At 38.3% G+C, this 20,500-nt stretch overlaps 2 protein-coding genes across 2 annotated transcripts; one reads left to right on the top strand and one right to left on the bottom strand.

Moving 5' to 3' along the window:
• Window positions 1–1,643: 1,643 nt before the first annotated feature.
• Window positions 1,644–18,489, bottom strand: LOC144660482 (ubiquitin carboxyl-terminal hydrolase MINDY-3-like). Its single transcript, XM_078521122.1, is given in 16 exon segments — window positions 1,644–2,978; window positions 4,135–4,218; window positions 6,319–6,406; window positions 7,187–7,259; window positions 7,393–7,465; window positions 9,500–9,580; window positions 9,844–9,914; window positions 11,773–11,852; window positions 12,353–12,426; window positions 13,253–13,367; window positions 14,164–14,248; window positions 15,417–15,462; window positions 15,465–15,595; window positions 15,774–15,843; window positions 16,771–16,850; window positions 18,295–18,489. Coding segments are annotated over 16 exon segments (1,410 nt in total). The 5' UTR covers window positions 18,410–18,489; the 3' UTR covers window positions 1,644–2,834.
• A 24-nt stretch (window positions 18,490–18,513) lies between these two features.
• Window positions 18,514–19,197, top strand: LOC144660536 (NADH dehydrogenase [ubiquinone] 1 alpha subcomplex subunit 8-like). Its single transcript, XM_078521200.1, has one exon. It carries the CDS (start codon window positions 18,559–18,561, stop codon window positions 18,943–18,945), a length of 387 nt encoding a protein of 128 aa, XP_078377326.1. The 5' UTR covers window positions 18,514–18,558; the 3' UTR covers window positions 18,946–19,197.
• The last annotated feature ends 1,303 nt before the right edge of the window (window positions 19,198–20,500 follow it).

Raw genomic sequence — 20,500 nt, 5'->3', positions numbered from 1 at the left:
GTGGCCTAATGGTTAGTGCACTGGACCCTGGATCGAGCGGTCCGAGTTGTGTTGTGTTCTTGGGCAAGATACTTTACTCTCATGGTGCCTCTCTCCACTAGGTGTATAAACGGGTACCGGCGACATAATGCTGGGAGGATACCCTGCGATGGACTAGCATCCCATTTACGGGGGAGTAGAAATATTCCCAGCCGCTTAATGCTACAGAAACTGGCATAAGCTCTGTCAGTATGGGCCCCATGGCTCGAAGCTTCGCCCCCCCCCCTTCTGTGTTCTCTGCTGCGGAGATACACACTCGTGAAAGGGGCATATTAATACTGCTATGCAGACTACTTATTAAAGGAAGAGAAATTAAATCAAATTAATAATAATCTTTTTTATTCAACAATAATGCTATTATACAACTCTGTCATAAATTACAGTTTCAGAATAATTTATGTTACAAATGAATATCCACTCAAATATGCATTCAAAATAAATTAACCAGTTGTTGCTGCATGGACAATAAAATATTTCATCGTGAAAGGAATTTCTTTGGAAACCACCCAAAATCTTGTTCTTAATTATAAATTATAAGAAAAAGTTCTAACCACTGTAATAGTCTGAAATGTCAGCCATCTCACCCTTACCACCTCCCCAAGGGGGCCCCTCAGGGTCTAGGGGTGAGGAGATGACTGACAAATCAGGCAACCACTGTAAACTCTGGAATGGAGAGCAGTCAAGACTTAAGGCCAGGACACACTAGGCGACAAGTCAGTGCAGCGACTGTTCTCTGCAACAAGTCACCCTGTGTGTACTGCTTCCAAAACTGGTCGCTTCCACAAGATGCTTGTTCGGTGCACACGCAGCGAATTTGGAATAGCTTTCTCTCGTAAAATTATCTTTATGATTTTATTTCATGGGAGCCTTTCTATATAACAACTGGATTACATTCCATGCTAAAGGGGGAAAATTCTCGGATTGCTCAGATTGTTTATCAGATCATTGTTTATCTGCTTTCACTCTTTTTGTTGCTGCAATCAGTGGCACAAATTCAAACCAGTGTGAATTCGTACGACTGCAACGAAAAACTTCTGTCGCAGCTACAAAGATTTCCACAAAATGCACTATGCACAAGAGGCATCATATCCCCGTGACATGTTGCAGCGATTTGTTGCCTAGTGTGTCTCAGCCTTTAAAACCTTTCAAATAGCCTGTCAAATGGTTTTCACCTTAATGCCTTTAGTTAATTTTCTTTCAGTGAGGTATTACCAAAAATAAATTTATGTGAGCAGTAGGATCCTGTTTCTACCCTGTATAAAGTCCTGATGAATGCTAATATCTACTTAAGGGCTGATTATTTAGTTGAGGTTAGGCAGCATTTAAGAATGTCAGGCCTAACTCAGTTTAAAACAATACCCACACTTTTTACATCTGCTATCATGCCTAAATGCAGTATAGAGAACGGGTAGCTGCTACAAAATTTTCTAGGATCTCTAGAGAAGATCCCTAGAAAGTCTAAAGATGTTTCGATATGAACAAATTACAATAAAATCAACTTCTTTTAAGAATAAACTTTGAGATACAAATGTAACAAGGGGTCTTAGTGTTTAGTGGTTTTCAGTGTTTAAGAGGTATTCTCGAGACTTGAAAAAATTGCGAGGTTTTAAATTTTTTTTGTAGGGGTGGGGGGGGGAGGGGTTGTCCAGAAGGAAGATATTTTAGGAGAATGAATTGCACAGGAAGTACATCTCCTTTTAATTTATGACTGAAAATCTCTTAATAAATAGTAAAAGACATTTCTCCAGAATTTTTTTAACAAATATATGAATTAAGATAATAGCAAAGAATATGTAATTAAAAATAAATCTTTGACCACTATATGTTCATGACCTCTTCTAAACATAACATTGCCACAACATTCTCATGGTCTCTCTGTTGCAATCTTATTAGCAACCTCTTATTGCGGTTTTCAGTGAAATGCAAACTTTGAAATTCAAAATCCAACTAACGATTGCATTTTCGCTGCCGTCAATCATAATTATGGCGACAGCCACCAAACTATGAAAAACAGAAACAAACAAAATGGATCGAAATCTACCAATCACAATTGAGAGAAGTGACCTTTGACCCAATTGAAGTGAACTTCTGTTTCCCGAGAGGTCTGCTAAGATGATTGACAGCAGCAAAAAGCATAAACTGTTGGTTGAAGATGGAATTTCAGAGGTCGCATTTTACTGAAAACCGCAATAATATTTAACATAAATTAGCAAAATAAATATTACCGGTAAGCATTTTGTTTCATGGCGTCATGTTTTGTCCAACTTGTCTTTCAACCAAATTACTCAAAACCCTGTACACCATGTAATGTACCAAACAATGAGCGTATTTGTTGCAAGATTGGTCCCAGTGTCTGTAAATTATTTCCACATCTACCTTCTATTAGTAATAAACTAGCAAAGTACTAAACTTCTTTGCCAATGTTGAATTGATAAAACCCAGGTTTGACACAATTACTACTGGCATCACAGAAACCATCCATGTTAATCAGACGGCTGTATTAAGCAGGTTAATTATTGAAAAAAAAAAAAATTCAGCCAGGGAGCCAAACGGTCAATAATTGCAAGGTGTTGGTATTAAATTACATTAGTGGATTAGCTCAGCAGAACAGCCAACTGCACAAGACATTACATGGCATGGTGTGATCTATCGTGGCACTTGTCTTGAAATAACAGTATTCCTGAAATTGACAACGCATGTTGATTTACTCCATGTTCGCAGTTGGACATGTTGGGTGATGGATTGCACCACATTAGTGTGTTAATCAGATCCTCTTTGTGTGGTTCCAGTTCTCGTCAATTTAACGATGGTATATGCTTTCCCTGCCATTCTAACCATACTCCTGACCACTTGGTCTTCAGACAAGAGACAATCTGTTGTTCTGCTATGTGACTGAAGTCTGATGGCTCTATAGAAGCAAGTCCTTCTGTGTACACAACCTTTGAAAAGAAATTATAATTAAATTAAACCATAACAGTTCACTACTAAATAAGAATCCTTTATCAGTCTTTCGAAACTACAAGTTGTGAAGACCAACTGTGGGAAGTGTGGTCGCCTTATGGTAAGTGCACTGGACTGTGGATTAAACAGTTCAGATTTGAGCTCTGGCTGGGGCCACTGTGTTGTGTTCTTGGGCAAGACACTTAACTCTTAAAGATTACAGGCATGTTGTTGAGGCAACCTGTCCAAGTCCTGGAGAGTAACCTGTGATTGACTAGCATCAGAAACCCATAAGGGTTGAAACGTGTAAATCCCTATGATTCGCATTGTACAAAGCGTTTGCACATTCGTTTACACTAAGTACCAGATTTGGAAAACTACGAGAACCATTTATCCAATCAAAATTACCTTGTTAGGTTTAAATTCACAGCGCGCGCTAGCTCGCGCTCGATGGCGTAATCTTGTTTTTGAACAAGCTTGGTTGAATAAAGTTAAATTTGGTTAAATTCTCCTGTTTCATCCTCTTGAAGTAGTCTGGAGAACTTCACTTCGATGCACTTACATGTAATGTATTTCTTTAGTTTATGGAAGAAATTTATGGCTTTTAGGTTGAAATTCAAGCAACTTACCTCAAAACCAAAAATTATGTTGCATGTGTCATTTCGTGAATAACATTTGCGTACAAATTATTCTTGTTTCCAAATATGGTACTTCGCAAAATTAATATTCAAACGCTTTGCACGCGCGTTACACGTTTCAACCCTTATGGGTTTCTGCTAGCTTTCCATCCAGGGGGAGTAGCAATACTTCTAGTTGCTTCATACTAACCCTATGGCCCTATGTGCCACGAGGCATGAGGAGGGTAGGTAAGGTAAGGCTTCATACTACAGAAACCGAGTAAAGTACCCAGAGCTATGAGCCAATTGTGATTAGAGGGCGTTTTTTTTTTTAAACCTTGTAGCCCAACTAGCTATTAAGCTGTTCAAAGTATATTTCCATGCCTTGTACTGCTAGGTCGTCACGTCACTACAGTAACTTTTCTATCATGGTTTCCTTGAACAAAGTGACTAGGAGTATTCTAACATCACATATGGATGGAACTCCCTTCATCAAGGTAAGGTTTACTTGTAAAGAGGTTGCTGTTTTATTCCTTACTTTTTTAGTCCCATCTTCTTCTCTTATACCAAGTCCATTATAATGAAAAGCTTTAAATGGCTTAACCTCATCTGCGAACGAATCCTGCAATTAAATGAAAGTGAAATGTATGAATCAGCTACAGCTATTTTAAGGAGTTTGAAAGTTATGGCAAACTTTCTTCTAAAGGGTTTAGCAAGTAAGATTAATAACCAACAACCAACTCATTTCTTCACAAAATTGGTTTGATTGCCTCACCATTATGTACTTTTTGTGGATTAGAGAGCGAGTCCCTCGAGCATTTACTTATCACATGTTCATTTACCAGTGATTTTTGGCTAGACTTCATTGACTGGTGCAGAAATACAAACATTGTTTTGGAGGAACTTTCTGATATAGATAAGCTCTTTGGAGTTTGGAAAAGAAAAGAAGATTTCTTACTACTTAATCATCTTTTAATTCTAGCTAAATATCACATTTATGAATGCCGGAAGAACAACAACCGTCCATCTCTTCGAGTATTCATTAAAATTGTTAACTATACATACCAACTGGAATTATATGCAATGAAATCACAAAATCAGAAAGACAGCCAAAATGTTAATCTTAAATGGAAAAAATATACCGAGAGTTTATAGATTTCTTAGTGGGTAACTCCTTTGTAGCCAAATAGTATTCGGTAATTGTGAAGAACAGCTCCCGCTAACCGACTGTCGGTCAACTGTCGGCCGACAGGTTACCAACAGACTACCGACAGGCCACCGACAGCCCACCGACAGGTTACCGACAGTTTCCCAAAACAGACATTTTACTGTAAAACTGAGCAGTAAACACAGAAGTAAACCCGACGCAGAAAGCGATTAAAACAGATAAGACTTATAAACATTGTATTTCATTGTACTACGGTACTTACTACAAAACAAATCGACTCCTCGCCAAGATTTTCTTTTATACAAACTTCAATCTCTTATAAATATATCACCTACGTAACTTTAAGTCCATAAGGCAAGCAATGAAATCACGTTCGAAGATGATTTTATCCAAAACTCAGGCCAAAACTGTGTAAAAACTTCTCCACACACGCACTCGCTGAAGTCGCCCTAGAATCCTTTGCGACCCCTTCCGAGGGAGAATGAGACTAAGTTAACCAATCCAATATGGCGGAGAAAAATGGAGTAGCTGTGTTCGCGTAAATTCTCCGGTCGATTTCGGCAGCGCAGAAGCTAGTTTTAGGCTGTGATGACCGAAACTTAGGAGTATATACCTTTCCTTTCAATTTCTCATAAATTTTGGGGTCCGTTACGGAGGAAAAACATAAAGAAACAAAAAGGTTAGTGTTACCGTATAACCGACAACTTACCGACATCTTACCGACACCTTACCGACACATCACCGCCTGTCGGCCGGCTGTCGGCCGACAGTATGCCGACATCATAGCCAAAACCTGTCGGCAGGTTGTCGGCCGACAGACGACCGACAGCCGGCCGACAAACGGCCAACAGACGGCCGACAGACGGACGACAAACGGCCGACTGTCGGCCGACAGACGACCGACAAACGACCGACAGTCGACCGACAGTCGGTTAGCGGGAGCTGTTCTTCACAATTACCTAGTATTCTTTAATTTAGTATATAAATTAAGCCATATAAATTGTAAGTAATGGTTATTGTAAGTTATGTAATCCTGTGTTAATTGTATTATTATCAGCAGCACAAAACGAAATCGTATAGAAGTGGAAGTGATTGTAGATGTAATTGTAGTCGTGTTGTAAATGATGTAAGTAGCGATTTTAGTATTGTAATTTAAGTAAGGTGACTGTATTGTAGTGCAAGTAGCTGTGTTGTATAACATTTGTATTATAAGTAGTGTGTTGTAATGAACTGTATTTAGCCTCAGTGTTGTAAGTAGGGTTGGCAAATTCATTAAAAAAAAAAAAAAAAAAAAAAAAAAAAAAAGTAAGATTAATAAATATATTATTAGTGGTACTACTTTGTTTTAGAAAGAGTTTCAGTAATCTCAAATCTGAGAGGCCTATTACAAAGTACTTAGTTTTGAATTTATTGAGTACAAAGTTAGCAATCTGGCATGAAATCACTATTAAATAAATATTATTACTCCCTAATAAAAACCTTTAGAAATATATATGTACATCTGAGGGTTCTTAGTGTTCAAATATAACCAAAACATTCTAAACTAACACACACCTCCCCAGGAAAGAACTCTTTCAGAAAGTTCTGCAGAAGAATGATACCCATGGAATCTTGATCTAGACGTTCCTTCATAAAGGATACACTGGCAACAGAAAAATATATAAATCAGAATAAAAATGCTCTTTAAAAAAATTCACAGACTTTTTACAGACCTAAACAGAAATTAACATAATTATTCCTTCAAAATCTCAATTCAACCTTCCAACCACTGAAAGGTCTGAATCTTTTTCAAAACAAGCATGAAAATGCTGAACAGTGTAGTCAGATTTGAACTTCATCAGCTAGTACCCACTCCACCATTCTCCCACCTACTCTTAAAGCTGATTTCCAGTCCGTACTGCACAGACTTGGGGTTTGTTTTCGTTTTTGTTTTGAATTCATTGAAACGTTACACTTCGGTGACAGCATACATGAAGTTTTTTAGTCCGCCATTACAGTTCGTTTTGTTCAAGAATTTCCGATGAGCTGAAACGTCAGTTTGAAATAGCGTCAAGGTTCCTCTACTCGTTATTATTTGTTCTGCAAGGATATCTGGCGTTAATTATGAAGAAAAAGGTAAGTTTGTCGCGGAATTTTTAGTTTTGCTTGTAAACATTCCTTCGTGTGGGCTCACATAAACATTGCAGCAGAGATTGCGCAGTACGAACTGGAATTCATCTTTAAAGTTATTAAGAAAAACAATGCTATAATTGCCATTTATTTATAGCAATGCTATAATTTCCCTGACTTTTCTTCAAAAATGTCAATTCCTTTACTGACTTTTCCCTAATCATCACAATAATTATTTTTTCCCCTGACCATTTCCTGACTTGTGACAACCCTGATGATTGCTCCTTTTAGTAAAGAAATAAAGTTGACTTACTATTCTGGATCAGAAACAAGTCCAAGATCTTCTAAAACTTTGCCAAGTTGATCACTTGCTATGAAGCTGTTGTCTAATCAAGAACAAAACAAAGAGGGTTTTTTTACTATATAGAAGACTGACTCAATTTTAACATTTGAAGAACAATGCACAGTCTGTGTTAACCATGGTAGATGTATTTTTCATTTTCTGTGTATTTATATTACCCTGTTGGTCATGAGATTTAAAAACTCTCACACCCTTTTCTCTCTCACTTTCTGATCCTGTTAGACTTCTCTCCTGAAATAAGAGTCACATAAAAATAATAACATTATACAATGTTAACTAACATTGTAATTAATAGTTTATTCACTTAGTCTTATTTGGAGGAGAGGCATTAAACTTTTTGCCATTTGGTCTTGTATACTTACATAATTATTTTCATAGTTAACATGAAGATTGCACTAGCACATAAAAATCTGAGAAAACCAAAAAATTGCTTCCAGTCTAATTCAGCTACCGGTAGCTTATTTAAGGTGGCCTGCGGGTATTTATGAGGCTGACAGTTCCCTTTTTTAAGCGCGTTTTAAAACGGAAAAACATGAAGCGATTGCTTAGATTTTTGAGAATCTGAAAAAATAATGCTTAAATTATATAAAATGATAAATTTTATGGCGATCAAACGCGATTTGTTAAAGTTATGAGCGATTTTTGGAAGCCTTCGTTTTTAATAAAATGCGATTATTTTGAAAATGTCACGGTGAATTTTTCTGTAATCACCCCAAAACCCTGCCAAACAGTTGAAGTTTACTCACAACAACTTACAGGAAAATCCACTCCGTAGATTTCCTGAACGAGCGACATCTTTATTTTGCCTTTAAAAACTGTTGTGTTATTTACTCACCTTAATCTTGTGTGTACAAGTTAAAAAGATCGTGTATATACATCAAATGTTAGCAGTCAATAAAGATGGATGGTTTTCAGTCAAATTTTTGAAAATATCAAACAAATGACGTTATTTAGAATTGCGGAAAATTTGTCGATTTGTTTTTCATTTTTTTAAAGCTGCAGCTAGAACAGGATATTGCAACGATTTGTGCCGAGTTTCAGCGTGTTCCTATCATACGGTTTCAAGAATTTCGGTCGGAAAGTCAGGTACATTTACTTTCCAAGATTTGGTCGCTTTGTAAACCCCGCATTTCGAATGAAATTATACTGTTGTTTTCGAAGAGAGGTGTTGCTTTCAAATTCCGCACAATCTTCTGCCACTTGGAAATAACACAGCCTGAAAAAGTTACTACTAAAATGACAAATAAAATGAAAAAGTTACTACTAAAATGAAAAAAAGTTACTACTAAAATGAAAAAAAGTTACTACTAAAATGAAAAAAAGTTACTACTAAATTGAAAAAAAGTTACTACTAAAATGAAAAAAAGTTACTACTAAAATGAAAAAGTTACTACTAAAATGACAAATACCGTTCCTGCACATGTATTTCCTGACGGTAGAAACTTGGGGTAATTACAGAAAAATTCACCGTGTCATTTTCAAATTAATCGCATTTGATTAAAAACGAAGGCTTCCAAAAATCGCTCATAACTTTAACAAATCGTGTTTGATCGCCATAAAATTTATCATTTTATATAATTTAAGCATTATTTTTTCAGACTCTCAAAAACGCGCTTAAAAAAGGGAACTGTCAGCCTCATAAATACCCGCGGGCCACCTTTAAGTGTCAATAGCAGTTACAACTACTACTGGTTGTTTTATCACAATGGATTAGCAGCATAGCTTATAAAAGCACGAAAAAATTAGGAATAAACAATACCGGTAATTTGTTTTACAGTCAACTCTCTCTAAGACAGACACCTTCGGGACCGGCCGCAACTGTCCGTCTTAGAGAGGTGTCCGCTTTGTAGAGAGTCAAGGTAACATAACACCAGTAATTCTAAGATAATAAAGCTAAACCTTTGCACAATGCAACAAACCTAAAAATACTAAAAGGACCGTATTCGTAAGTTTAAGAAAAAGTTGAGAGCTTCTACAAACTGTAATACTTTAAGTGGAAAATGACCTCTTTAGTGCCCATACACGTAGGCAGAGAAGTAATCCGTTACAGCATCATTGTTTTTGGTTAGAAAGCTTGGTAAACACATATCCTTAAACCCTGACTAACTTTGCTTTAGGTTGATACGAAGTTTGGAAGTATTTTCACTTTTAAAACATGATAAAAAACACTTTTCAAGTGTCCGTTAATGAGTTCAAATTGTCCATTGTCCGTCTTAGAGAGGTGTCCGTCTTATAAGGAGTTTGGTTACAGTAAATTCATCTTACCTGGGAGAAGAACACTGTTAGATGAGTTTCACTACCTAGCAGCCATATTGGAAACACTGGAGACTTAAGAAAGTTGCCTACCTGTTAAAAATAAACAGAATGATATAAAAGTAATGGCAATTAGCTGGCAAAAAGTCACTAAGCTTTGTTAAACACATGCGATGCTGCTTTTAATCAAAAATGTTTTTAATTCTTGCAGTGAGTTTAAATTTGACATGTATAAAGTAATACATAAATTAAATTTTCACTTTAACAAATCTTTAAACGCATAGAACCAATATTAACAAAAATAAGAAAGAAAACATGTGCACACGGTCACAGTCAGAGAAGGATTTTAAGCTTACTTCACAATATCTGTGAGCTTCTAAAAGTGTTAAAAATCCTATAGAAGACTGTTTGGGAATACCTCTAAGCTCTGCAAAACAAATATATATACAGACATGATATAACCCCACGTGATTTCCAACCTGAAACATTCTATTTGCACCCTCTTTCAGTGTTAGGTGCATAGCAGCTTTCTATTGACAATGATCCATCTTTTGACATGCTAAACAAACAACACGGATCAAAATCCGGCAATCACAGCCCACTAGCATGACCTTCTGACCTTGTGTGCTCATTTGCATGAAACCAACAATGGTATGTATCGGTTTTGATTGGCTCATTTCAAACAGCACGTTGCAAGACGATGTCAAAAGATGATGTCAAAAAAAGGATGTAAAAAGAAAGCTATGCACGTAACACTGACAGTAGACTGATCACAGTCCCCTATTTTTCCGTGAAGTCGTAGAAATGGATCGTTCAGTCCGACGGGCCGCCATCTTGGTTTACGAACGCGAGCGAAAACTGGGGAGAGTGCAACCCCCCCCCCCCACCCACAGGTTTTTTTTGCACTCTCCCCATTTTTTGCTCGCGTTCGTAAACCAAGATGGCGGCCCGTCAGACTGAACGATCCATTTCTACGACTTCACGGAAAAATAGGGGACTGTGAACAGTCTACTCTGACAGTGGGTGTAAAACATAAGTGGTAAATATAAAACCATAGCTTAAAAGGTTCTACACTAAGTCTTACTACAGTTGAGCCTCCCGTAGGCAACCACTTAAAGTGAATACAGTCAACTTTTTCTAAGACGGACAACGTCGGGACCAGTTCCAACTGTCTGTCTTAGAGAGTTGTCCATCTTGTAGGGAGTTTAGTTACAGTAAAATGACTGAAAAACGGCAGGAACTGGGCCAACACTAGGTGTTTGTCTTAGAGAGGTGTCTGTTAAGAGACAGTTGACTGTACGTGGTCGCTTAGGGGAGGTGGTCCATTGAATTGTAGTTGTTGAGTCACTACTTCATGTTGGTGTGGGGAGAAAACATTGCAGCTCGCCAAAAATTTAATTCCTCTTGTCTTAGGTAAAAATAGTTGATTCAGGCGATCCATCGCCTGCCTTTATAATTAGTGAACATGCCCCCTCCCCCACCACAAAAATTTATGCAGTGGTTCAATTTTATCATTCATTTTCCATTTTGGATTTTATGACGTCAGTGTGTTGCCGCTACTGCTAGGTAGCAGAGGTCCTTTTGTGCGAAACAATTGAGAAACGCATGACGTCATAAAATCCAAAAGGGGACCTGCACGGGAAATTTAAAAGCCATAACCTTATTCATAAATGGCGGAACGCGTGGAAGAGTTTGGGTCGAGTACATGAAAGCGAGGCGAGTGAGGCATTGGCTTCGAACCAAAACAAAGAAAAGTATGGCGAATTGAAGTAGTATTTGATAATTCTTGAAATATCTTGTCGGTTAGAAAGCGATTCTTAGGTTTTGATGACTGCCATTGGAATCCCTGGTTTGACAACTGCATAAACGGTCGTATGGATGCAAAGTCAACACAAATCATGGAAAAATTTTGTCACAAAACCGTATCGATCTTCTTAATCTCTTTACTACCTTGTGTACAGTTGTTATCCGTATTACTATAGTATCGTTTTAATGGAAGACTTTGAAAGCTTGCAAATATAGATATTATAGAGACTATAGCGATTTTGCATGTCTCTGGATATGGAAAGTAAAAAAAAAAATCGCCAACATTGTGCGACTAGCGACTACGCAAACAGGTTAAAAATATTTGAATAAGGTGTATAACCTTTCCCGTTTATGTTTGTTATTAAATGCTATTTCTACTAGCCGTGTCCAGTAAAATTTGTTAAATTAAGGCATTATTTCAAACAGCTTAATGTCAACTTGCCTCAAAACCAGAGGTTCCCTTTCATAAATATACCTACCTAGGCCTGAGAGTGTTCTTGATGAGTCCCAGACATTTGATACACTATATCCAGTTAGCATCAAGTTGATCAGGGTTTGACTGAAAAAGGGAATTAATACTTACAAACTAAGATAATAATTATAATAAAAATAATTGTAAAGCATTAGTCAGGTTGTTCAATTGCCCTAAGGATGTCCTTGCAGTTAAGCTCCTGTAACTCATTAAATTAATGTTGCAGGATTAAAATTTGGTTTTGGTTTCAAATTCTTGTACTGTTTGTCTTTGGAGTAATTTTCAATAAATAAAAGAGAGAGGAAAATAAAATTAAACTGGTTTAAAAAGATCCAAAGGTCTTAGAACTGAATTGCACTATAATAATTTTGTCATCCTTAAAATATCATCCTTTATGCATTCTTTGTCATGATATGTTTATAATAAATGTTATTCCTAAGCCAGATAAATGAAACAATACATGCAATGTTTCATTTTGAACAACAAGTTAACCTTTATAGCAAGAAATTTCAACTTTTTATAATATGTCTCAACCAGAAAAGTATTTATTTTTTTATTTTTTCCACAAACATTTGTTTTGTTCATACCTTCCATGCCCAAAATTCCCATCCACAAGAGGTTCACCCACATCTTCCATTTCTAATTTGATAGTTTCTAAACCCTGTTAAGAAAAAAATAGTCTGATGTACAACTTTTTAAAGCAAAAAAGTAGGAGAAAGTGTAAATAAAAATAATTGATTCCTGCAAATGGTCGTGCAACAATGTTATATTGCAAGTTGAAATATCATTGCATGCAGGGTCCAGATGTTCAAGGGTGGATCTTCCCCGTTCCTCCAGTGATGCATGTTGTTTGTGCTCCACTGGTGCGTTTTCTGGTGGATGCGCTTCCAACTTTGAACAATCGGGGCAGGGCTGTATGAGGAGGGGTGCCCCCCCCCCCCCACCTTTTTGGGGAAAATGTCACTAAAAGAAGACATCAGATATTGAAATGTAATTTAGAGTAGATGTAAGTATCAGAGACAAACAAAATCTATCTTCATCTCTTTATGTGTTGTAAAGGTTTTTAAGCTCAAATGTCTATTAGATTACATTTCCTGGAAGCCTGAGAATACATATTTTCTCTTGAATATTAAACAAAATAGTTTCAAAATGGCTTGAAAGTAAAGGGGAACTGCTTCAAAAAGTGTTTCAACATTCACCAAATGGCATTGGAGGGTGTTTAAATTTTCAAAATTTTCCAGGGGAGAATGCCTCCGCCCCCTCCCGCCCCCAACCGAAATGGTCTCATTTTACCAAGCCTAAAATGGAGATCCCCAGCAATTTATTTTGCCCTCTGCTATTTAAACCACCATCAGTGCTAACGTTTGCCCTCTTATTTTCAAAATTCGTTCCTACAGGCCTGGCATGTATTACCCCTGTAAGTGTACTGGATTATTGCTGTAAATACAGTGAAGTCAAGACAAGGTGTTGCAACAGATTTACTGTACCTTGGTTAATAATATTGAATAGAGAAATAGAAGGACACCAAATCGTCCCTCTAACATCGCTATATTCTTATTAATGACTTGATTGACATCTTCACAAGTGTGACATTGAACCTGACTGAGGGAACATTCAAATATTGAAAATCTAGAAATCTAGAAAACAGAAGTCAGAACAAGAACCATCTACACTGTATTATTTTAGTTAACATATAACTTTTTACTCTTTACGAGTTACCAGGGCTGAAAAATTTTTCCTGTACTTGAAATGTCTATATGTCCCTAACTAAAACACCATCCTTTGGTCGGCGACAAAACAACATTGTGGTCGAACATATTTGTTATTACATTGTTGCCACCGGTAAAAGGCCCATTTATCTGGAATCAAAAAAATCTGCGATCTAGACATTCCGGATGTCTGACCCCACTCTGGGATGACAGTTCTAATCGGACAGGGGTAAATTTTGGTCGACCTATGTTCGATGACCGACTGTTATTTGTCAGCCCCTGGGCAGTTACTGATTTGTTTTCTACCCCCCCCCCCCCCCCCACCCCCCCCCCCCCCATAACCCCTCTATTTAAAATGCCCAGGGCAAAATGTCTTATATTTTCGGGCTGTCTAGAAACAAAAAATAAAACTATTTCACTTACCAGATAAACAGGCTCTATCACTCAATTATAAAACAAATACATACACACAGTTGAAAAGTTTCAAATTAACAAGATACTGAGTCAACGTACTATTGGACTTAATTTCAAAGGGAGAGGGAAAGGTTGTAAAAGAGAGGGAACAGATGGCTGGATTGTTGGAAGCAGTTTGCACTTGCCTAGCTTTGATATATTATCCCTTAACTCATTCTATATTAATTTGATGAACTATGTTGTTTTACAGTCAAAATGTTACCTTAGGGACATACCAAAGTTTTGAATGAAACATTTCACTGGACAATGAAGTTAGCTCTTGAGCACAGACAGATTTGTGATAATCAGGAGAACTGGAATCTAACAACAAATAATAGATGAACATCAAAAATTATTCTTATTACATGGCCATCTCTGCTAGCGGCAAGATAAAACAAATCCTTCACTGTGGTTGGCTACCTAAGCACACAAGAAGGGTTCAAAATAGCAGCCGGCTGTCGGCGGTAGCCGGCACTCTGACGACACTTGCTGGCTCTTTCCACCGGAATAAAATTGTGCCTTGATCGGCCACTTTATCGTTCGGTTGTTGTCTTTATATCAGCATGCAGCTCGGGCTAGAAAGGGCGACTCATTGGTCGCTAATGCGACCAAAATTTCATCTTTGTCGACGAATAGTCTGGTTTTACAGTTCCTAGTTCCCAATGTGACTTCATTTTGTGGTAAGATAAGCTCCCACCTTCTCAGGTATTGTGTCTCCAGAAAATTATATTGAAGATCTTATTTGCTCCTCAAACATTCCAAAATAGGAAAAGAATCACTTGCCCCAATCCATACTTTTGCTTTGCCGTAAAATATTCTATCACTTCGGAAACACTTCAAATGGCCATCTGCGTTTGAATCGCCCCAGAATGCATCTGGGAACGTCATGTTATGTATGCAGATGGTTGTGTCCCGAAAGTGCATACTCTCTACCTAACAGCGGAAAAAATGAGTTGACAAAAAAATCCACAAGTTCAGGCTAAAAACGAAATTTATTTTGAACCCTGCACAAGATAGGACTACTGTACTCTTCAGGACTGCTCGCTGTTTCAAATCCTTGCTTGGTCGTGCACTTGAATGTGCTAAATTTTCAAAATATTAAGGTGGCTCTGAACCACTCTGACAGTCCGTTTAAACTTTGCCAAACGTTGTATTGTAACATGCTGATCACGACTCAAGATTAAATTAAATGGCGTCAGCAAGCTCAGTTTTGAGTTATTAGCACTGAAAGCTAAAATTAAGGGTGTTTTTAACAGGTTTTACTGTTGATATGGTAACCACTTATGTCAAGAAAATGATCACAACTTGTCCACCAATAATAGAGCATTTATAATTTTCATACCATTTCTGTTATAGCAGTTGATAAAGTGTTGTGAAACTGACCCAGCAAAGTGTTAGGACTAGAATGTTAATGCCTAAACCGTTATCAGCACCTTAAATTAACTGCATCATGATCAGCGAACTGAGGGCAGGTGAAATCAAACAGTACCTGGGCTGTTGGATGAAGTAGGTTCCTCATTTTCTGTATCTGCCGTTCTGTTCTTTCAGCTGTCATACATGATGCGAACACCAAGTGATCCCTGAGAAACACCAGCGTAAATTTCTCAGATTTGACATTGTTAAGCATCTCACAAAGAGAGCAAACAAGAAACTGCTTTGCTTGCTCATCTGTTGAATTTAACAGAACCAGGTGCTAGATTACGGGTTTTTGTTAGATTATGTTGTTATACTGTTCTTTATTTGGTGGCTGGAACAATTTGCCAATATCTATTTAAACTTCTGGGTAAAGAGAACAGAATATCTTGAATCCAAACACATCATTTTACATTTTAACACCAAAACTAACCTGTTAATTGTCTCCAGTTATCGGGAGCTGGAGTTTCTTCTACAAATAGAATATTTTTTAAGATATATGCCTGAAAAATAAAAACATAATGTTGCTGTAACTGGTCATTTTCAGTGGGTTATCTGGCAGGTTATGGCCTTATAGGACCTGATTTGGCCTGTTTGGCCAGGCCGGCTCGGTTTGCCGAGATGACTTTGAGCCCGGTATTACATAAGCTGAGCCAGCCTGGGATGGACTATGATTCTTTCGCCCTCCTTCCTCGCCCTCTCCTGCGCTCCTTCTTTCGCCTCCTCGCTCCCTTCCGCCCCCTCGCGCCCCTTTCTTGTCCCTTTTCCCCCTCCCCCTGTCTGCGTCCTTCTCCCCTCCGTGCTCCTGTCCTCCGTCTCGCTTGTCGTTCTCCGTGCGCCTCTCCTCCCCTCCTCCGCCCCGGCCTCTCATCGGTGATTTCACACATTGACGGGTTGAATTAAGCATGATTGATTTTTGATTCATTTTCCAGCAGTTTGGTGTTTTATTTTCTACACTTATACAGCTACATGAACTGCTTTGCCTCTAAATCCTATTTAGTAAGAAGAATATTTATTTCTGTGGTCAGCATTGTGCTCAAAAGAGAAATTTAATGCTGGCTCGGTGAACATGATTACACAGAAAAATTTTCTTCCCAGTGATACCAGGATCTCAGCCAACCAAGCTGGCCCAGTTGTCATGTAATCACAAATAAAATTGATTTTTGTTGTCATCATCGCTGAGATCTCAGCATAACCGAGCCAGCTGATCTTATGTAATCAGGCCCTTACATGTAACCAGTGTAAAAAAGTAAATACTAGGTAATAAATACATGCAATTTATTTGAGGGTAAATGAGACAAAATGGATTATTCTTGGGTGCATTTTTTAAAAAAAATAAGGATTTTAAGAGAAATGGTTTATTTTTATGTACCATTATTTTGTGTGTTCACACTAAAAGTCCATTAATAGAGTGCCTATTTATAATTAACCTGTACAGATGCTATTATAGCACATGGTCCTCCTTGTTCCTGAATAAGAGCACTTGGTTCCTCCATAGAAAAGACAAAACCTACATGTAAAGATAACACCACAAAATTAATCAGATCAGGAATAATATTTCTTACTCAGTAAACCTGTAATTCAATACATATAGGGCAGTCTTACACTTCTTCAGCTGCCCTTTGATACAAGGATGCTGCCATGTGTGAATAAAAACAAGTCATTGCAATGCTTTCACTGATTAACCCAGCCTTTTCATTCCGTGTGCTAGACAGTGTTTAAAACAACTTACCTTGCAAGAGCTAAAAGCTCTATACCTTTATGGTTAAGTCTGTCTCCGAGCCATGAGGCCCATACAGCCGGAGCTTATCCCGGTTTCCGTAGCATTAAGCGACTAGGAGTATTGCTACTCCCCCTTGGATGGGATGCTAGTCCATCGCAGGGTTACCCCCCAGCAGTAAATTTGCCGGTTCCCATTTATACACCTGGGTGGAGAGAGGCACTGTGAGAGTAAAGTGTCTTGGCCAAGGACACAACGCAGCGCCCCGGCCAGGCCTCGAACCCGGGCCGTTCGACTCGAAGTCGAGCGCGCTAACCATTAGGCCACCGTGCCTCCCCTATACCTTTATGATAGACTGTTTAACCAACTGCCTCATGTACATCATGGAGAATGACCATAACAACAACAACAACAACAACAACAACGAGATGGGTGCCTGGGATAACCAATAGGATAGTGAGAGGGAAAAACTCCCAATTTATAGCGAGGATGCTTGTCATCATTTCTTTTCGTTTTGGTTGTTTCCGCAGTTTCGTTTTGATTGTTTTTTGTTGTTGTTGTTTTAAGTTATTAACAAATCAACCACATTTTTCCATGGTCTACACTCTTAATAGACCATAGAAATGACGTCAGAAAATGTTCAAAACTCAAGTGGAACCCCGAGGCGTTAGCCGAGTGGTTTCACTGCAAAGTTTTGGACATTTTATGGCGTCATTTCTATGGTCTATAAGAGTGCAGACCATGGAAAAATGTGGTCGATTTGTTAATTGGGAACATTAAATCCTGGGTTTGAAAAGTGTCAGAGCCAATAGACAAGTTGACTGCACACTTGTCACATTTGTCACTAGACAACTAGGCATAAATTATCGGTAATTAAAGACAATTTTTTGAGCTAAATATTGATAAAAAGAAGTTTGTTATTGGATTGTTAAAATTCTCAATTATTTTTTATCAGATGAAAGAAAACGAACGGCATTTCTTCATTTGACAGCAATTTTGGCTCCATTATATTGAAGTCCAGGAGCTGTTTGGGGTGGATTACTATGAGCAAAATTTATATCTGGAATTTTTAACCACAAAACTCGCACACACAACGCTAGAACCCAATATCTATAAATTTTTCATTGAAATATTTAAGAAATGAAAGCGTGAAACGAGGAACTTTTGATAAGATATCAATTTAGTTTACAGAAAACTGTATTGCCAGTGTCAAGTATCGTTCTGTAAGCTTTACCTTGAGACCATCTTTCGAATATGTCCTCCTTGAGGTTCTCTCCCCACAAAAGACTCAAAACCTCGCCGAAATTTTCAAAAGAAGAAACTCGACAAACGCTGTCCTCGTCCGCCATCTTTGAAATTGGCCCAGAATGCAATGCGAACAGTGAAACGATTCAAAGCCGGCGGGATGGCCAGCGGTTGTTTGTGGAAGAAGCGATTGAGACGCCATCTTGGTTTTTTGCTGAGAGAGTTTTTGGCCGTTTTTGGTCTTTTTGAAGGGATGGCTTGTGGAGTGAAAGACGTAAAATTTGAGGATTTAGATGTCGAGGAATTGGAAATCACATCGGCTGTTTTGATGGGAGGCGCGCACCATCTAGGCCAGTACTGCGACAAAGATTTCAAGACCTTCATGGGCTGCCGATACGAGTACAAAGATCCGAGAAAGTGCCTGGCCGAGGGAAAGCAAGCCACAAAGTGCGCTCTAGGGTTCTTCAAGAAGCTTAAAGAGGAATGCAATGATGTTTTCACAAAGCACTGGACATGTCTTGATTATAACAACCAGGAATTTGCTTACTGCAGGGCAACGCAGAAGAAATACGATGCCTGTGTTTTGGACAAGCTAGGATTGGAATGTACACAACCTGTTCACATTGAATTGCACGATTAATTTGGCGTGTTATTTACGTGTGTAAACACTGAACGATGATCTTCAGAACTCTTTTAAGCGTAAGGTGATAGACTTATTGTAATGGTCTTTTGACTTGTGACTTCTACTGGGCAGTAAAGTGTGTTTGTCTTAATTATTAACAAGTGACCCCTGCAAATGTACATTTTCCAATAATTATGGTCTTGATGTTACTTTTGCTGTTCACAAAAGACATTCCATGATTTTATGTAAAGAATAAAGATTTTGATGGAATATCTTCCAGAAATTTGGTTAATTTTTGGAAAACATAAAGAACTTTGTGTGGGACAAAGGGGATAAGATTTCACTAGATAAATTTAGAGGTCAGGGGAGGGGGGTGGAATGGATATTAAGGAACCTCTCTCCTTTTATAAGTGAAAGTAGACTGCAAAACAGTCGTATCTTTTGCGAATGCGCTCGGTCTTCGAACGAGAGCAAGAGGTCTGGAGCCAATGTCAAAAATGGGTGTGCAAGGCTCGCGAGAAGATCTGCGCTTCGCGCCTTCGATAAGCACTTTTTCCAACGACTTTAGAGAAAAAACGACTGTTTTGCAGTCTAAAGTGAAAGCAACAGGAAAGATATTGCCTCACTTCTGCAAGCAATTATAAATAATATCTCTGCCTTCCTGAGGCCTTCCAAGGGGGTTTCTGATGTCAGTTTGTCACTTGTTTCCAACCCACCTATTGCCTACCGTATTTACTCAAAAAAGCGCCGCCCTCGAATAAGTGCCTCATTTGGGACAAAAAAGATAATAAGCGCCGCCCCCGAATAATCGCCGCAGTCCCGATGCGGCGCTTATTTGAGGAATTCCATTTAACTAGTAGCAGCACTACAAAGCAACTCTAAAACAAACTTGTAGATTTCTTTTTCATCAAAAGCGATGTTTTGCAGTTCAATGTTATTGTTTTACCACTCGCTCATTAGTTATTCTATCCAACATTCTTGCAATACGCAGCTCTGTAAATGTTGTGATGGCCGTGAACATTGCCAAGACAGCTAGCACTACTTCTTTCTTCGGCAAGAGACGAAGACTGACAATCAAAAGACGCTATTTTCAATTACTGTAAAAGATTAAATTCTTTATGGCGTCCAAATTTTAAATAAGCGCTGCCCTCAAATAAGAGCCGCCCTCGAATAAGCGCCGCACTTGAGACGCGAAAAATTTAATAAGCGCCACGGCGCTTATTCGAGTAAATACGGTATTTGATGAGGGAAATGTCGCTGTCACAAATATACACCCTTTCAGTGCTAGTTTCTGTCAACTGCCTGTGCTCTATGACAAGTTTGTTGCTACATTGTTAGCTTTTTTGGGTGTGGGAGGGATGGGTCCATGTCCCTTCTCTTGTGATTTACATGTCAAGGGTATATTTTTTTAAGGCCAATACAACATTGAAAAGGACTTTAAAATCTTGAGGCTGTGCGATCCTGTACAAATAGCTCTGATACTCTTCCAGAATGCACCAAATGGTAATACTCAAAATTGTTAGTGTAAAAAGTCTGTATCCGAGCCATGAGGCTCATACAGCCGGAGCTTATC

Source organism: Oculina patagonica, chromosome 7 (assembly GCF_052425735.1).
Source record: "Oculina patagonica isolate OP01 chromosome 7, crgOcupat, whole genome shotgun sequence".
Classification (NCBI taxonomy): domain Eukaryota; kingdom Metazoa; phylum Cnidaria; class Anthozoa; order Scleractinia; family Oculinidae; genus Oculina; species Oculina patagonica.
The sequence above is the reverse complement of the archived record's forward strand: the minus strand, read 5'-3'. Positions and strand labels throughout refer to the sequence as shown.

What these genes read in the sequence shown, in the direction of transcription:
- LOC144660536 (XM_078521200.1), top strand. Translation starts at nt 18,559, where the DNA reads ATGGCTTGTGGAGTGAAAGACGTAAAATTTGAGGATTTAGATGTCGAG.